This window comes from Macaca fascicularis, chromosome 15, assembly GCF_037993035.2.
Source record: "Macaca fascicularis isolate 582-1 chromosome 15, T2T-MFA8v1.1".
NCBI classification, from domain to species: Eukaryota; Metazoa; Chordata; class Mammalia; order Primates; family Cercopithecidae; genus Macaca; species Macaca fascicularis.
In genome coordinates this window covers 59,544,313-59,560,340 of record NC_088389.1, presented here as the reverse complement: position 1 = coordinate 59,560,340, position 16,028 = coordinate 59,544,313, and the positions used below count along the sequence as shown (strand labels likewise).

At 47.7% G+C, this 16,028-nt stretch overlaps 1 protein-coding gene across 2 annotated transcripts in view; it reads right to left on the bottom strand.

Moving 5' to 3' along the window:
• Positions 1 to 16,028, bottom strand: part of GABBR2 (gamma-aminobutyric acid type B receptor subunit 2) — a 417,858-nt gene that overhangs the window by 278,314 nt on the left and 123,516 nt on the right. For both annotated transcript variants that reach the window (XM_005581209.5, XM_065530287.2), the window contains exon 2: positions 9,283 to 9,420. In XM_005581209.5, the coding sequence (XP_005581266.2) occupies positions 9,283 to 9,420 (138 nt within the window). The remainder of the gene's footprint in view (positions 1 to 9,282; positions 9,421 to 16,028) is intronic.

Below are 16,028 nucleotides of genomic sequence, written 5' to 3'. Positions count from 1 at the left end.
TTTGCAGTGGCCTTCAGCTGCCCCACAGCCCTGTGTCCTAGGAGTGCTGTTGCCATGGCCACCATGGGTCCCGCTTCAAGCCAACTTCCAGACTCCTCTGTCCTGAAAACCCTTCTGAGGGTTCCTTCTTCCTTCTACCAATTGTATCCAAACAAAAAGCTACCAAGCTTTTCCTCGCCTCATGTGTGACATGCTGCCCACTTTCAACACTGGGCTTGACTGCACTGGGCATCTGACGACAGCCAGGAAGGACCCTCTAAAGTCCCCAGGTCCTTGGAGTCTCTCTCCTGCCCTCTCTGCTTGGCCAATAGTGCATGCCCTTAGTATCATTTCTCCTCTTCCCTTTCTTCTTGTTTTTAATGAATCCAGAAGGTGGAAGCATCTCATAGATTATTAATGTGCTAAATGGCCCCCCTGGAGACCAGTGCAAAGAAATGGCTCCAACCCGTGCTGGATTACTGGCCTCTATTCTCTTTCTTAGAGAGCAGCAGCAACAGTTTCCAGCTGTGCCTTATCGTACTGCTGTTTCTAACTGGTTTCCAATCAAGGCTGCAGGCTCACTTGCATGTACTGTGGCAAGGGTGTGGCAGTCACATGGCCGGGTTATGGCAGGATTCTGGCCTGGGTGGGTTTTAACTGTTGGGGGCTAAGAGGCAGACGTTGCGTGTACTTTAAGCATCTTGCTGAAGAGCCCCCATTCCATCCCTGACTCCTTATTTTCAGAGTCTGCAGTGTCAGAGTGAAAAATCCTGTTGTCCATGCGAAGCATGAAACTCCAATGGCCATAATCAGAGATCTGCTCCTAGCAAAGGAGTCCTGGGCATCATAACAGCAGCTACTGGATTACAGTTTATAAAAGTGCTTTCCCTTGAAGAAAAAACATCTGCACAAAACACAGAAGGCGGGTTTGCTACTCCCATTTTACATAACAGAAAAGGGAGGCTAAGGGAGAGAAAATCAAAGTGCTGGAGGGTAAGCCACGGGCCCCGCGTCGCTATTCCTGTGAGACTTTGGCAAGGCCCTACCCCATCTGGTCTCTGTTTTTCAGTCTGTACAACAGGGAGACTGGACCCAATGCGTGCTAAGCCTCTGCCACCTCTGCCATTCCATGAATCTACCTCAAATTCCACAAGCCACAGCTAAGCAACAAGCAATCTTTTGATTTCTCAGACAACCTACAGTTTAATAAAATAATCATTTGAGAAAATCATGTCAGATCACAAAATTTCTGTTCCAAAATTTCTGAAGCAAAATGGCATCGACTGACCATTTAGAATGATGCCAGAATTCAGTAAATAGCAAAAGGCCTGATTTGGAGGTTCTCACTGATTTGTTTTTTAAATGTCAAAACCAGGCATGCTTTTGAGTTTTCAGAAATCAAATCCTAAACGTATTGGGAGTCCATTGCCAATACCTCTACACACACAGTGTCAACATCCTCCCGTGTGAAAGTCCTCCTTGCCTCCACTCCCTCACATGAGCTTCTCCAAGGAGACAGCCCCATGACACAAGCCGAAGTGTTGCTTCCCAGGAAGGTCCTCGGGGGGAGTGCCAAGGCGGGCCACAAAGCAGGGTGGGCTGTCGAGGGGAGGCTGGGGACAGAGCCAGGAGAAATGCATCTACAATTTAATAATCTGCCACGGCTGCCTTTTAAAGGACAGGCTCTGCGGGATACAGTTCTTGAGGAAATAGTGTTTGCGTTTTCCTACGAGCAGCCCTTTATCCCTTTAGGAATCTGACTTTATTTTCATCAGTGAGACGATTTCTCTCTGCAAGCTGAAGCTGCGATCATCTCACTCCCAAGCAGGAAGGAGCGTGGTCCTGGTCTCTGAGGATGTCAAACTCCCTCTTGCTGGCATCTCTTGGACCTTTCCCAAGCTCTGTCTCCATCTCCCCCACCCAGCTCCAAAATCTCCTGGTTTTTCCCAGGTCCCATGCTTTCAGGACAGATCAGGCTGGTGTGAGATCTGCAGGACCGCCCCCAAAAGTGCCAACACAAGCCACCCTTAGATCTCTGAGGACAGGATTCTGGGTGGGTCTGAAAAAAACTGCAAAGGAAACTTAGTTAGAAAACGGGGGGGTGGGGGTTCCTGAGATGGGAGATGCAGGCTGAGGCTGAGCCCAAGGCTGTGTTAGGGCTCCCCTTGCGTCCGTTTAACAAGAGGCTGCAGCTGGAGAGTCCTCGGGTGACTTTAGGTCTGGCAAGCTCTGATGACGTGCCCTTGGTTCTTAGGGGACCAACTCAAGGCCTAAAAGACAGGCACCTGGCTCTCCATCAGCAAATACGCCCTGAGCACTGTTCTGGCATCACTGCCAGGCCTGTACCAGGCCAAGGGGCAGAGTGAATGAGACACAACGCTAACCTCAGGCAGTTGCAGGCTGGGGTGGGCAGACATAGCAAACACCCTGGGAGGGATGTGCAGGTCAGGTCAGGAAGCACAGGGGAGGCCATGGGAGGCTTTGCAAAGGAGGGGCACCCAAGCTGCGCCAGGAAGAATGAGCACAGTCCTGCCAGCAGCCTGTACTGAGGCCGGCAGCATGAAGGGGCATGAGGTGGGCCGGGAAAATGGCAAGGTGATGGTGCACTCCATGGACTGTGCCCCACCATGGACTGTGCCCCATCATGGACTGTGAGCTTCATCCTAGTGGCACTGGAATACTTGCCCTGGCAGCATCCCTCCACCCTCACCCCGCTGACCTCCTCTATGTCCTCTTTCCCACACGGGCAGCATCAATTGGAGTTTTTTGGACCAGCAGCATTTGTTAAACAGCCCCGGTGTCTGGGGGATGAACAGGCCTTAAAGAGCTCCTGGCCTGGCAAGTCTCCAGGGGCCAAGAGCATCACAGTCACCTGAGCCACTGATATTGAATTTGCACTGTTACCAAGAACCCACATAAGTGACTCTTCCCATATAGGTGGAGAGCCACTGACCTGGTCTATGCCTACTCTGTGTATTAAATTTCCCCAACAGCAGGCCTGGCTGAAACCGGACTGCTCAGGGAACTTTGGGCCACAGGGAACTCATGACTTCATAGCCAGGCAGCTTGCTCCATGCTGGAAGCCTCCAGAGGCAGGGCTTGCTTGCAGGAGGTGGAAACCCTGCTCCCCGCTAACTTCAGCCATGGCTCCTGCTTCTCCCCACTTGCACCAGAGAACCAGCAAAATCTATCACAGTCAGTCATGCAACGCTGGAGGTCTGGACTCCTCCCTCCTCCCCAGTGCCCTGTGTGCTCTCTAGGCTGAACACCCTCAGCTCCCCAATGTCTAGACCTTGATCCTTCCCTGATGCTTTCCTGGGTTATGCCCTAGTGGGTTCCTCCCAGCATGAGGCCCAGATCAGAGCCCTGCACCCTGAGCAGGCTCTGACAGTTTGGAGAGGGACAGAGCCACTCTCACCTGCATGTCAGACCCTGGACTCTGTGAAGGTCCTTGCATATAGAGGGAGAAACTGAGGTTCCCAGTGGCTAAGTGACTCAAATCACGACTAAAACAATATTAGCCTCTCTATGCAGCAGCTATGAATCAAGAGGCCCAGCAAAAGGCAAAAGTTAAATTTAACCGATTTCAGCACCAGAGTGAATTTTCACCCCTCTGGTGTGTGAATCCCTATTTTTGTGACACAAGGAAACAGAAACAACTGATTATGCATTCCCGGCTGTCTCTGTCCGGCAAGCATTGCTCCTCCAAAAAGGGCAGCCAGAGCTCCTTTTCAATTACACAGATTACACACAGTTTCCCATTTGTGAAGCTCTGTTGTGAAGCCCAGTCTTGAATAAGTTAAGAGATTCATCAAATCCCTTGGGCACCTGTAGACCCACCCATCCACCCCTTCACCGTCTCTGGAAACAAGCTCAGCCTCCCTGAGTTGGGATGGCTTGGGAGGTCCACAGAGTCTGGCTCATAATAAATGGGGCTATGTTCCCTGAGAATGAGAAGGAGGCAGGAATCCAGGCTCCCAGTCTACTCCCAGATCAAGATCCTGATCTTTGCTCTTATATCTTCCTTGTCTGGCTGCACAAGGCTGGGAGAAATCCAGTCTTCTGGGCTCATCCACCGTTCTGCCTCCCAGGTCCTCAGATAAGTCCAAACTGTTGAGTACCCTCCAGTTCCAAGCCCCCCAGCATCCCGCATCCACGTCCAGTTGCAGCCATTGATCCAGCCCCAGTGTCTAGTAGTGAATGCTAGGGCAGTATTGTCTGGGTTTGGGCATCTTCCCCCACAAGGAGCCTGGGAAAATGCAGAGCGATTCTGTGGAGGTGGAGGCTGAGATTCTGCATGGTCCACTGCCCTCCCCACCCCACAGTCAGAGCCACACTGTGAGAGGCTCTGCCATGGAGCATTTCAGGCCCCTCTGTCCGCCTATCCTCTGCACTTAGCACAGTTCAGTACTCAGTGAGGACCTACTGTGAGCCCAGGCCCTGCGCCAGACACTGGGAACCAGGAGATGAAGAAGGGGTGGGGAAGGGCTGCCCCCAAGAAGCTCACAATCTGATACAGAAGACTGGTATATAGAACAAATTATTTTTCACAACACTTAATTTTTTTTTTCATAGAGACAGTGTACCACTTTTTTTTTTACCCAGGCAGGAGTGCAGTGGCATGATCATAGCTCACTACAGCCTTGAATTCCTAGGCTTGAGCGATCCTCCAGCTTCAGCCTCTCAAGTACCTGGGACTACAGGAGTGTGCCACCACACCCGGCTAATTTTATAATGTTTTGTAGAGATGAGGTCTCACTATGTTCCCCAGCCTGGCCTCAAACCCCTGGCTTAAAGCCATCCTCCCGCCTTGGCCTCCCAAAGCATTCGGATTACAGGCATGAGCCACTATGCCCAACCCATTCTTAAAATTTTATTTTTGTGAATTGAGGTAAAAGATACATATAAAATGTACCATCTTTACCTATTTTAACTGTAGAATTCATTGACATGAAATTTAATAAGAGAATACTGCACACAATATAGAAGGATGTGGAACAGTGTTTCTCAACCTTCATTTCACTGTTAGTCTCCTAAGAAGACTTTATGGCTACTTTTTCCTACTCTTGCCGCCTGGTGAAATTGTAATACCACAGGCATACATAGATCTGTTTGTGTACTAGATCTATATCTATGCTTTATACATTAAAAAAGTAAGAATTTTTTTTTTGCCTCCGCACAAGAACCAATGTTTACTCCCTTGGAGGAGATATCACCCGCTATTGAGAATGCAGGGTGTAGTGGAGGAAAAAGTAATTAATTTACTTTTTGAGCTGGGGATGGGCAGCACCGAAGGAAAGGGGGTGAAGGAGATCAGGGAAGGCATCACAGAGGAAGTGGTATCCAGGGCTTTGAAGGATGAGCAGGAGTTCTGCAAAACAGGGCAGGGCCTCAGCATCAAGTCCCCCTTGCTGGGCAACTGGAGTTCCTGTCTTCCTCCAGACATTAGTCACTATAGTATCCAGTCTCCAAGCTAGCCCCCAGTGAGCTTCACCTCCCCCTGCACCTTGGTACTACTCCTCTCTAAATAAGAGCTAATTTGTGTGATCCACAGATTACAGCAGAAGTTATAGCATGCAATTTCCAGAGCTAAGTCCTAAAAGACTTGGTCTTTTCATGACTCACTTTGGGGAATGCCAGCTGCCTTGTCATGAGTACACACCGGCAGCCCTATGGAGACCTCCACATGGAGAGGAGCCACACTGGAAGCAGATCCTCCAGCCCCAGTCAGGCCTTCAGATGATGCCAGCCCCCAGCCTTCAAGTCCTCCAGTTGGGCCCCAAACACCATGGAGCAAACACAAGCCATTCAGTGTGTCTGAATTCCTGAACCAGAGAAATAATGAAATAATACATGATATTGTTGTTTTAAGCCACTAAATTTGGGGGGATTTGTTACCCAGTGATAAATAACTAACACAATCCCCATCTTGTAACCCAGTTCCCTGTCTTATCAACTCCTCTAGGTTGGAGGGCTGTCCTGCTCATGGCGAGGTCAGGTAGCTCTGGTCTGCAAGCTGGGAGTTTCCAACGTTGTGCTTGTTCCTGCAGCTCCTCAGGGAATTCTGAGGGACAGATGGTTCCAAGTGACACTGAGAATCAGTGGAATCAGTTGGATTCCTCTCTGGGCTGGGGATTTCCCTGGGACCTCAGCCTCTCATGCCTGGACAAACTGTCCATCTGCAGATCCTTCCATCCCTTCCCATCTCCCTCCATCCCTCTGATCATTGAGCAGACTTCTGATGAAGACTGTGAAATGACAGGCATGGGGAAAAAGAGAAGTCCAGGTTCTGTCCTTAAGGAGCTCACAGCCCAGCTGGAGAGACAAACATTTATAAACACACCCCCACATCTGCAAAACCCTGAGAGGGACAGGCAGGGTGGAATGGGACACTGGGCTGTGCACACGCTCTGCTAGAATTAAACAAGGGGAAGTGATAGAAAGGCTTTCTAGGGCCCAACTTTAGCAGCCCCCTAGTAGCAGCAGGAAAGGCTTCCTGAAGGAGGCAGGATTTAAGCTGGGTCTCAAAGAAAGGGTAGCACTTGATACACTGGATATAGGAAGAATGGGATGTTTTGGGTGGTAGGAACAGTGTAAGAAAATGTGGGAATGCAAGACCAGGAATGACAAGTAATCAGGGGATTCAACTTGGGGAGTGGGAGGAGACAGGGCAGGACTAACCACAGAGAACACTTAGTTATCACTTACTGTGTGCCAGGCACAACTCTAATCCCTTTTCAATCTTTCAATCCACACGACAACCCCATGAAAACAGTCCTATTACTACCTTGATTATGCAGATGAGGAAACTGAGGTTCAAGGAGGCAGCACATAGCTCTAACTAGTAGAGAATGTGATCCTCAATATTCAGGAGAGCAAGCTCAAGCCCAAAGAAGCTAAGTGACTGGTCCAAGGTCTCCATAGCTGTCCTAGGCACTTTGAGGGCTGAGGCCAGGCTCCCATGGCACACTGAGCCATGCTGGCTTTCAGGTGTGTGGTTAGGTTTGTGGTTAGGTTTGCACCAGAGCACATGGCTGCCTTTCTGGCCTCCTCTTCGTGTTGCATCCACCCACAATCAGCGTGGCCTGCTCCGGCCACAAGGAATGACTCAGCACTCCCCAAGCCCACATACTTTCCCACCTCCTGCTTTTGCACGCCCAGTTTCCTCTGCAGCGGCGCTCTCTCCCATGTCTCCAGCTGTCCAACGCCCTCTCCTCCTTCAGCAGCCAGCTCCACTGCACCTGCCATAGCACCTGCCCTGGGGCTTCCTTGACCCGGGGCTGAGTGAGGGGCCCTCGCCTGGGCCCCACCTCTCTTTCATCACACCTGCTATCGCTTGTGCCCACCACTCCTTGTGGCTGCAAGCTCGGGCTCCACCCCAGCACCCCATGCATGCAGCACCAGACTCAGAGGAGGTCCCCAGTCAATGCAAGTGGAATGAAACAGATCCTCTACGTGGTTAGGCTCCTGCTCACCCTGCCACTCTCACTGTCTTCACCCTGACTCCCCATCCATCACACTCCAGCACCACTTCCCTGTTTTCTGTTCCATGAATATGCCAGGTTCTTTCCTATCACAAGCTGCCTTCCTGCGTTTGCTATTCCATTCATTGACATGGAATGCGCTTCACCCAATGGTCTCCTTCTCACCCTTCGGGTCTCAGCTTGAATGTCACCTCCTCCAAGAGACCTTTTCTGGCTACCCGAAGGCAGTCACTATATATCTCATCACCGTGTTTCCTTCTATCATAGCCAAGTTTCCTTACTACAGTCTTATCTTAAGGGCCAGACTGCCCGAGTTAAAATCCTGGCCCTACTAATTGTTAGCTGTGAGTCCTTGTGCAAGTTATATAGCTTTTCTGTGCCTCAGTTCCATTATCTATAAAATGGGGATGATAAGGTACCTACAGCATAGAGCAGTTATAAAAATTAAATGAATTCATACAGAAAAATACTAAGAACAGTGTCTAGCACATGGCAGACCCTCCATACACAACCTTATTATTATTATTTAATTATTTACTTGCTTCTTGCCTGTCTTCCTCCTAGAATGTAAGCTCCAGAATAATGTGAACCACATCTATCCTGTTCAGCACTGTATCCCCATGTGCCTACCAAAATCCAGGCACAGAGTAAGTTGCCTATAATATTTGTTGGATGTATGTATGTATGGATGGATGGACAGATGGATGGATAGGTGGGTGGGTGGATGGATGGATGGAGAGGTGGATGGATGGATGGACGGATGGATGGATGGATGGATAGACAGACAGATGGACAGATGGATGGATAAGTGGGTGGATGGGTGGATGGGTGGATGGATGGATGGATGGATGGATGGATGGATGGATGGATGGACGGATGGATGGAGGGATGGATGGATGGATAGGTGAATGAATGGATGGCTGGATGGATGGATGGACAGATGGACAGATGGATGGATAAGTGGGTGGGTGGGTGAGTGGATGGATGGATGGATGGATGGATAGGTGAATGGATGGATGGCTGAATGGATGGATGGATGGATAGGTGAATGGGTGGATGGGTGGATGCATGGATGGATGGATGGATGGATGAATGGATGGATGGATGGATGCAGCAAAAAAGTAAACATGTGTATGAGCCACCACTCACCCCTGGTGGTCATATAGTTCCACGCTCTTCTTTCCCATCCCCAACAACAGCTAACACTGGCAAGTCTTACCTACAATAGACTGTATGTGTGTTGGTGGAGCATTCAGTGATGTACGAAATCTGCCAGGGCAAAGAGTGAATAACCGGCAAGGAGCCCAGGAAAGACTTAACTGAGGACAAAGGCAGTCTTAGAGGACAAAAGAGAATTTCAGTGGGAAAGGGAGGCTTGGCAGAGAATTGATGAGCGGTCATCTGGTTAAGGGAACATCAAGAGCAGGGCTCTGAGACCCAAAGGTCCAGGACACATGTGTGGAAAGGCAGAGTGTCTGGCAAGGCTGTGCTTTGGAGGAAGTGGAAGGAGCAGGAGATAACAGTGGACAGGCAAGTTGGACTGGCATCAGTGACCCAGAAAGCTGGGCTAGGGAGTCAGTGGTGATCCCTGAAGCCTTCAAATACATGGTGGTAGCATCAGGGCTGCCCTTTAAAGACCCACCATGGGGGCCATGCCAGGTCAGGCCAGCAGTGAAAAGCTATGCTATCACCCAGGAGAAAGTCCAGGAGGCCTGACCTAGGCAACATAGAAACCACATTGTACAAGGAATCATTCCTGCAAAAGACTGAGGGCCAACCAAAGACACCTCCCCACAACAGAAGGTAGCTCGGACCTTACCTGCACCAGATTCCAGCCTTGGAGGGACTCTGCAATGATGGATGTGACGGATGGACAGACACCTCCAAACACCATCAAGTGGTTCGGCCCGTATTTTATTGCATCATAGAAGGCTTTCAACCCTTTCGCATTGTCGCACTGGGAAGCAACACATAGAAAGAAAGGTCTAAATTAGAAACAGCTTTTCCCCAGGGACATGAGCCCAACAAACAAATCTTCCCTTGTGGAAACCTTTTGGGTTTCAGTTCTCCCATGGTGGGGAGTCTCCTTAAGTCAGCCCTGAGTCCATGCTGTGAGCTCAAAGAGTGTGATCTTGGCACCCACTATCCTGTTTCTGCTCCTGCTAAGTGCCCTCCAAATCTAGGACCTCCCTCCAGCACCCCAGCTGTCTCCCTTCAGAGTACACTCATGAAAAGCCCCCATAATGCCTCGCCCTGGGATCTCCCTTTTTCATGGCCATTTGTATTTTAAGGATGATCCCACACTCATTAAAATAGCTATAATAACACACACACACACACACACACAGAAAACAACAAGTGTTGGCAAGGGTGTGGAGAAACTGGAACTGTTGTGCCCTATTAGTGGGAATGTAAGATGGTGCAGCTGCTGTGGAAACAGTATAGTGGTTCCTTGAGAAGTTAAACATAGAACTGCCATATGACCTAGCAATTCCACCTCTAGACGTCTACCCAAAAGAACCAAAGGCAGGGACTTGAAGAGACAGTTGTACACCCATGTTCATAGCAGTGTCATTCACAATAGCCAAAAGATGGAAACAACACAAATGCCCATCAACAGATGAATGGATAATGGAACGGTGGTGTATCCATGCAATGGAATATTTCCAGCCTGGAAAAGGAAGGAAATTCGGACACATGCTACAACATGGATGAGCCTTGAGGACATTATGCTAAGTAGAATAAGCCATACAAAAAGACAGCTATGATACGATCCCACTCATATGAGGTTATCTAGAGTAGTTAATTTCATAGAGAAAGAATGTAGAATGGTGGTTGCCAAGGGCTGGGAGGATTAGGGAAGGGGTCTTCTTTGTTTGACAGGCTCAGAGTTTCAGTGGGGATGACAGAAGTGTGTTGGAGGTGGATGGTGGTGATGGTAGCTCAACAATGTAAATGTGCTTAATGTCACCAAACTGTACACATAAAAATGGCTACAATGGTAAATTTTAGGTTACGTATATTTTTACCACAGTCAAAAAAAAAAAAAGATGATGATGAGGATAAATCTAAAGAGAAGATTCATTCAGCAAACACTTGCCAAGCACTACTCTGTGTTCAGTCCAGGGCTGGACATTGAGGAAACATAAAAATTGGATCCAGCCCCTGCCAAGGAGCTCCTGTATTAGAGAGAAAAGTTTACCAAGAAAACAGTTCACGGTGACCCACCATGGGAATGGAAAGGGGCCAGGTGCCCACGATGAGTATCAGGATTCAGTTCTGGCTCACTCAGCACCTTTCCATCCTCGCCTCCCTCGGTCAAACCCTGTGGTCATCTCTCCCCTGAACAGAGGCTTTGGTTTCTACTGGGCGTCTTACCTCCCCATGGGCAAGTTGAACCCCCCCACCATCTAAGAGTCTGAGGGTCCTTTGTCAAATATATGAATTCTTCTCACTCTTCCTGCTTTCCATGCACTTAAAACCCAAATTCCTATCAGAATATATCTCTCGAAAGGTTAAAAATATAATTCTCATGAAAATCGATAGTGAACACATGTCAAAGTTTTATTTAACTCATTAATAAGGGGATCTGCAGGATGACAAAGTGGATTCAAAAGAGCATTTAAGGAACAGGGATTTTTACAGCGACTGAAAAAAGGAATAAGATAAGATTGCCAAATTACATACAAATGTCCCACAGGGTGACAAAACCACAACCTTTGGGGACAGAAAAGAAAATCATTGAAAACTAGCATATCTTATCTGTTTTAGAGGCTTGCAAAATGTTTAGGTCTTAATTAATTGAGCAAAGTTCTATTCCCCCAGTCACATGACCCTTAGGCAGGAAAATGCTCTAAGTATTAGGGTAAAGCGTCACATAATCACATCTTTGTATTATGTACAAGTTTGGGGTCATTTTCTTAACACTCCTTATCACAACAGAAGCCACTCAGTCCAGCTGCTGCCTCCCAATCTGGCCTGAGTTCCCTTTTCTCCGCCCTTTGCTCTCCAAGTACACAAACCTCCTTCCAGTTCCCTGAAACCAAATGCACTTTCCTTCCTACCTCTGGGCCTTTGCACTTGCTGTTTTCTTTGCTGGGAACACGATTTCCTTGGTTCTCAGCATGGCTCCTCTTTCCCATCAATCAGGTCACCCTCCCCAAAATATCTCCCACCCCCATTCACTCCCTGACACGCCACCCTATTTAATGCCCTAACATAGTTCCTAAAATTATCTGAAATCATCTTGTCTACTGTTTGTTCACTTGTAGATTGACCGATTTCCTCAACTAGAATGAAAGCCCCAGGTGGGCAAGGATTTTGTCATTGTTTTCACTGCTGTCTCCCCAAAGCTTGGAAAGGGGCCTCAGTCAAGATTCAGTAAGATCTGCTGGGGCCAGGCGCGAAGGCTCACGCCCGTAATCCTAACACTTTGGAAGGCTGAGGCAGGCAGATCACTTGAGGTCAGGAGTTTGAGAACAGTCTGGCCAACATGGCGAAACCCCGTCTCTATTAAAAATACAAAAATTAACCAGGCGTGGCAGCACGCACCTGTAATCCCGGCTACTCAGAAGGCTGAGGTGGGAGAATCACTTGAACCTGGGAGGTGGAGGCTGCAGTGAGCCGGGATCACACCCTGCACTCCAGCTTGGGTGACAGAGCGAGACTCCATCTCAAAAATAAAATAAAATAAAATAAAATAAAATAAAATAAAATAAATCTGTTGGATACTTTCCCTTCATCTGCTTTCCTCCTCCTTGCTCTACTTCCACGTCTCTCTTTATTTTTGTCTTTCTCTCCATTCTGTGTCCTCCTCATTTTTTCTGCTTGTCCTCCACCTTCCCCTTAAGTGACCGCAATATGGGATCAGAGTGAACTAGGGTTTCTTGCTCCCTCTTCATTTATTTGAGAAACTCCTCAGAACTGTGGCCCACGTCTGTGCCGACAGGGACTCAGTCCGACATGGTTTCTGGCCTCGGGGAGCTCACTGATGGTGGAGGCAGTGAGGCCGGGGCACGTGGTCACCTCCCGTGGGGGATGGCAGCCGGTGCTGTGGGACAGAGGCAGATCCAGGCTGTGGGCACTGCGAGGAAAGCCAGGGAGGGCTCTGGAAGAGGGAACACTTGAGATGGAAATCGTAGGCGGAGGAGCAGCACGAATACAGGCAAGGAGGTGGAAAAGTGAGACGGGAACAGAAACAACCCAGCTCGCTTCAACAGTGAATGACAAGGATGAGGTGGCCAGGGAGAAGGTTTAGAGCTCTCAACACCAGGCTAGGGAGCTTGAATACTACAGATTTTCGGTAAACAATTCAATTTAAAATTTTTAATTTAATTTAAAAACTGGCCAAGTTAATTTATTTTCCCAAGAAAGAAAGAGAGAAAGGAAGGAGGAAAGAAAGGAAGAGAGGGAGGGAGAGAGGGAGGGAAGGAGGGAAGATTAAGTTCTTACTGCTTCTGGGGCCCTCTATTAATTATCCCTATTCCTTGATTGAAAGCAACACTTCTCACCCCCAGCAGAGCATGAGCAGATGTAACAGAGTAGTTCATGTTTTAATTGTTTCTACCATGATTTTTTTTTTTTTTTTGGAATCTACCGTGATTTACTGAATCATTTCTAGTTTTAATACATTTCTATAATGACTTTGGCTTGTTTTCTAATCTGTAGCTAATGACAATGATAATAACAGTACCGCAGGATTTATAATCAAAGTTGCATTAAAATAATATTAGCAACAATGAATTTATTAATACATGTTTGCTCAGCAAACACTTTCTGAATATCTAGTCCATGCAAGATTCTGTATTAGTAACAATGTCTTGGCTTCTCACAAATATAAAACACTGGGATATGTCAACTAAAACATCTGAGACTATTTGACAACCAGTATGGGAGTTGGAGGATCTTACAATGTTCCCACATATTTATCTGACTGAATTTTCACCAGACTGGGTGTGGTAGGCAAAGTTTTGGCCGCATTGACCTTCACCCCTTGGAATTACCTCCATGAATATTTTATGTTACATGGCAAAAGGGACTTTGCAGATGTCATGAAGGTTACTAATCAGTTGACCTTAAATTATTATACAGGTAAGCCCAGTATAGTCACACAAGTCCTTAAAAGCAGAGATCTTTCTTTACCTAATAGCAGAGGGGAGATCAGAGATTGGAAGCATGAGATGAGTTTGATATGCCATTGTTGGTTTGAAGATGAAGAGGTCCACATGTCAAGAAAGCAGGGACCTCTGTTCTACAATTGCAAGAAACTGAACTCTGCCAGTAACCAGAATGAGCATGGAAGCAAATCTTCCCTAGCTGAGCCTCCAGATACGAACCCAGCCCAGGTGACACCTTGATTTTGGTCATATAAAGCCCTGACAAAGGGACCCAGGGGAGCCACACTGTGCCCAGACTTCTGGCATAGAACTGTCAGACAATAAATAGGTGTGGTTTACATCACCAAATTTGTGGTGATCAGTTACAGAAGCATAGAAAGCAAATACACTCAGGTAAAATGAGAAAAATAAGAATGACACAGTAAGGTTTTCCTTAAAGTTAATTCCATTTGAAAAACGATCCTTAATTTACAGATGAGGTCCTTTGTAGTTGTATGGTGTTGAAATATTTTTCTGTTATAAAAGGATATAAATGAGAGAGGTCTTGTTTTTAATGTCCTGACATGACAAAATAGAAAACATTTTCACCCTATGTAAGTTTCTGTTCCGTGGCCCTCCCCTTCTTGGTGTGTGAAATCCCAACATCTAGGCATTTCTAATCTAGCCCCACACTCTCAATTTCAGATGCAGAGACTGAGGACTAGAGAGGAGAAGGGATTTGTCCACTGTCTTGCCAGGATTAGGAGAGGGATTTCTGGATTCCCAGTCTCTCAGCATTCGAATAGTCTAGAGAACTCAACAGGAGAAGAGAAGTTTAAAGCTAACAGCATTCTAGAAAAGACCATTTCCCCCAGGATAATGCCACAAGCCTAGGTCTCCAGATCAGAGCTCTTGGCTAGAAGCAAGAGAAACAACACACTGGGCACCAAGCATGCTTCCCTGGCTCCCCTAAAGGGAGCATCTTTGCAGTGAATAACAAAATAAATCACATGGATGTATCTGTCCCATTTTCGATGCTATTTTCCCTTATCCTAATTTCTAATGCTGTATCTTCTTACCTAACATGATTCGTGTCCCAAATAGATGGACTTTCCAGCTCACCAAAGGTGAATTTTGGGGGCTGGATCAGCTTAGAGTTTTTTTGTTTGTTTGTTTTGTTTTTTGAGACGGAGTCTCGCTCTGTCGCCCAGGCTGGAGTGCAGTGGCCCGATCTCGGCTCACTGCAAGCTCCGCCTCCCGGGTTTACGCCATTCTCCTGCCTCAGCCTCCGGAGTAGCTGGGACTACAGGCACCTGCCGCCACGCCCAGATAATTTTTTGCATTTTTTAGTAGAGACGGGATTTCACCATGTTAGCCAGGATGGTCTCGATCTCCTGACCTTGTGATCCGCCTGCCTCGGCCTCCCAAAGTGCTGGGATTACAGGCGTGAGCCACCGCGCCCGGCCAGCTTAGAGTTTTTTAAACTCAGCCCCTCAGAGGCCTAAAGCCCAGCAGATAGGGCAGTGAAAGGAGCACTGAGCTCCTCGCCTTCACTTCAACCAGCAGCTCCTCTGCCATCTGCTTCATCTATAGCATCAGAGCTCCACAGAACACTTAATTTTAAAGCTAGTAGTTTTAAAACACTTAATTACACTACTAGTAGCAAAAGTGTTTGAAAACCACCCAGATGACCCTGAAGGTCCTTACAGAGTATAGTGTTTGTCTCTGGCCTCAGGAAGGGTGGGTGAGTGTCTTATAAGCATGGTGTTTCGGCATACACGCCAGAGGCTACCCACTGTAAGTTAATCCACTGCACATGAATGTACCTAATGATCGAGTCACCAAATCGCTGGGGAACTTCTCTAAGTTTTAGTTTCCTGAAGGACTCCTTGCAGATACATTGCCACAGCCATTTCACAGGATTTGTCCTTTCAGCTCAGGTGAAAGTCAATATTATGCGTATTTCACATTTTCCCTTCTCTAATGCTGCACTTGGAGATGTTCCCCTAAAGGGCTGTTGATTACCCTCCTCTTCTTGCGGACCAGCCCCAGCCTGAGCCAGGGAAATGCCGGAAGCTTTTCGATACCCCATTTAAGGTATCTGTCTGACAGCTTTTAGTGAGCTGTTCACTGGGCAAAACCATCATTCTGAGAAGTTATTTACGGCAAGTTGTCTTTCCGTGATTTGGTTTTTGATGAATTACTCTCAGAGCCACTCTAAGGGGGGTCTGTGTCCTGGAAGAAAGCTATGGGCTTTATCATGCTCTCCTTTTCCCCCCACTTCCCCCACCAGAAACCCCACTCACTTCTAGAGGATATTCTGACTGGTTGGCAATGGCCACAACCTGACCAGCAGGCAGGAAGTAATTCATCACGGTTCATACTTTCATGCAATAGCTCAAAGCTTCATGACTGGCCTAGCCTCTGTCTTCAGTCTTGCCACCTGGAGATTGGCTCTAGCACATAATAG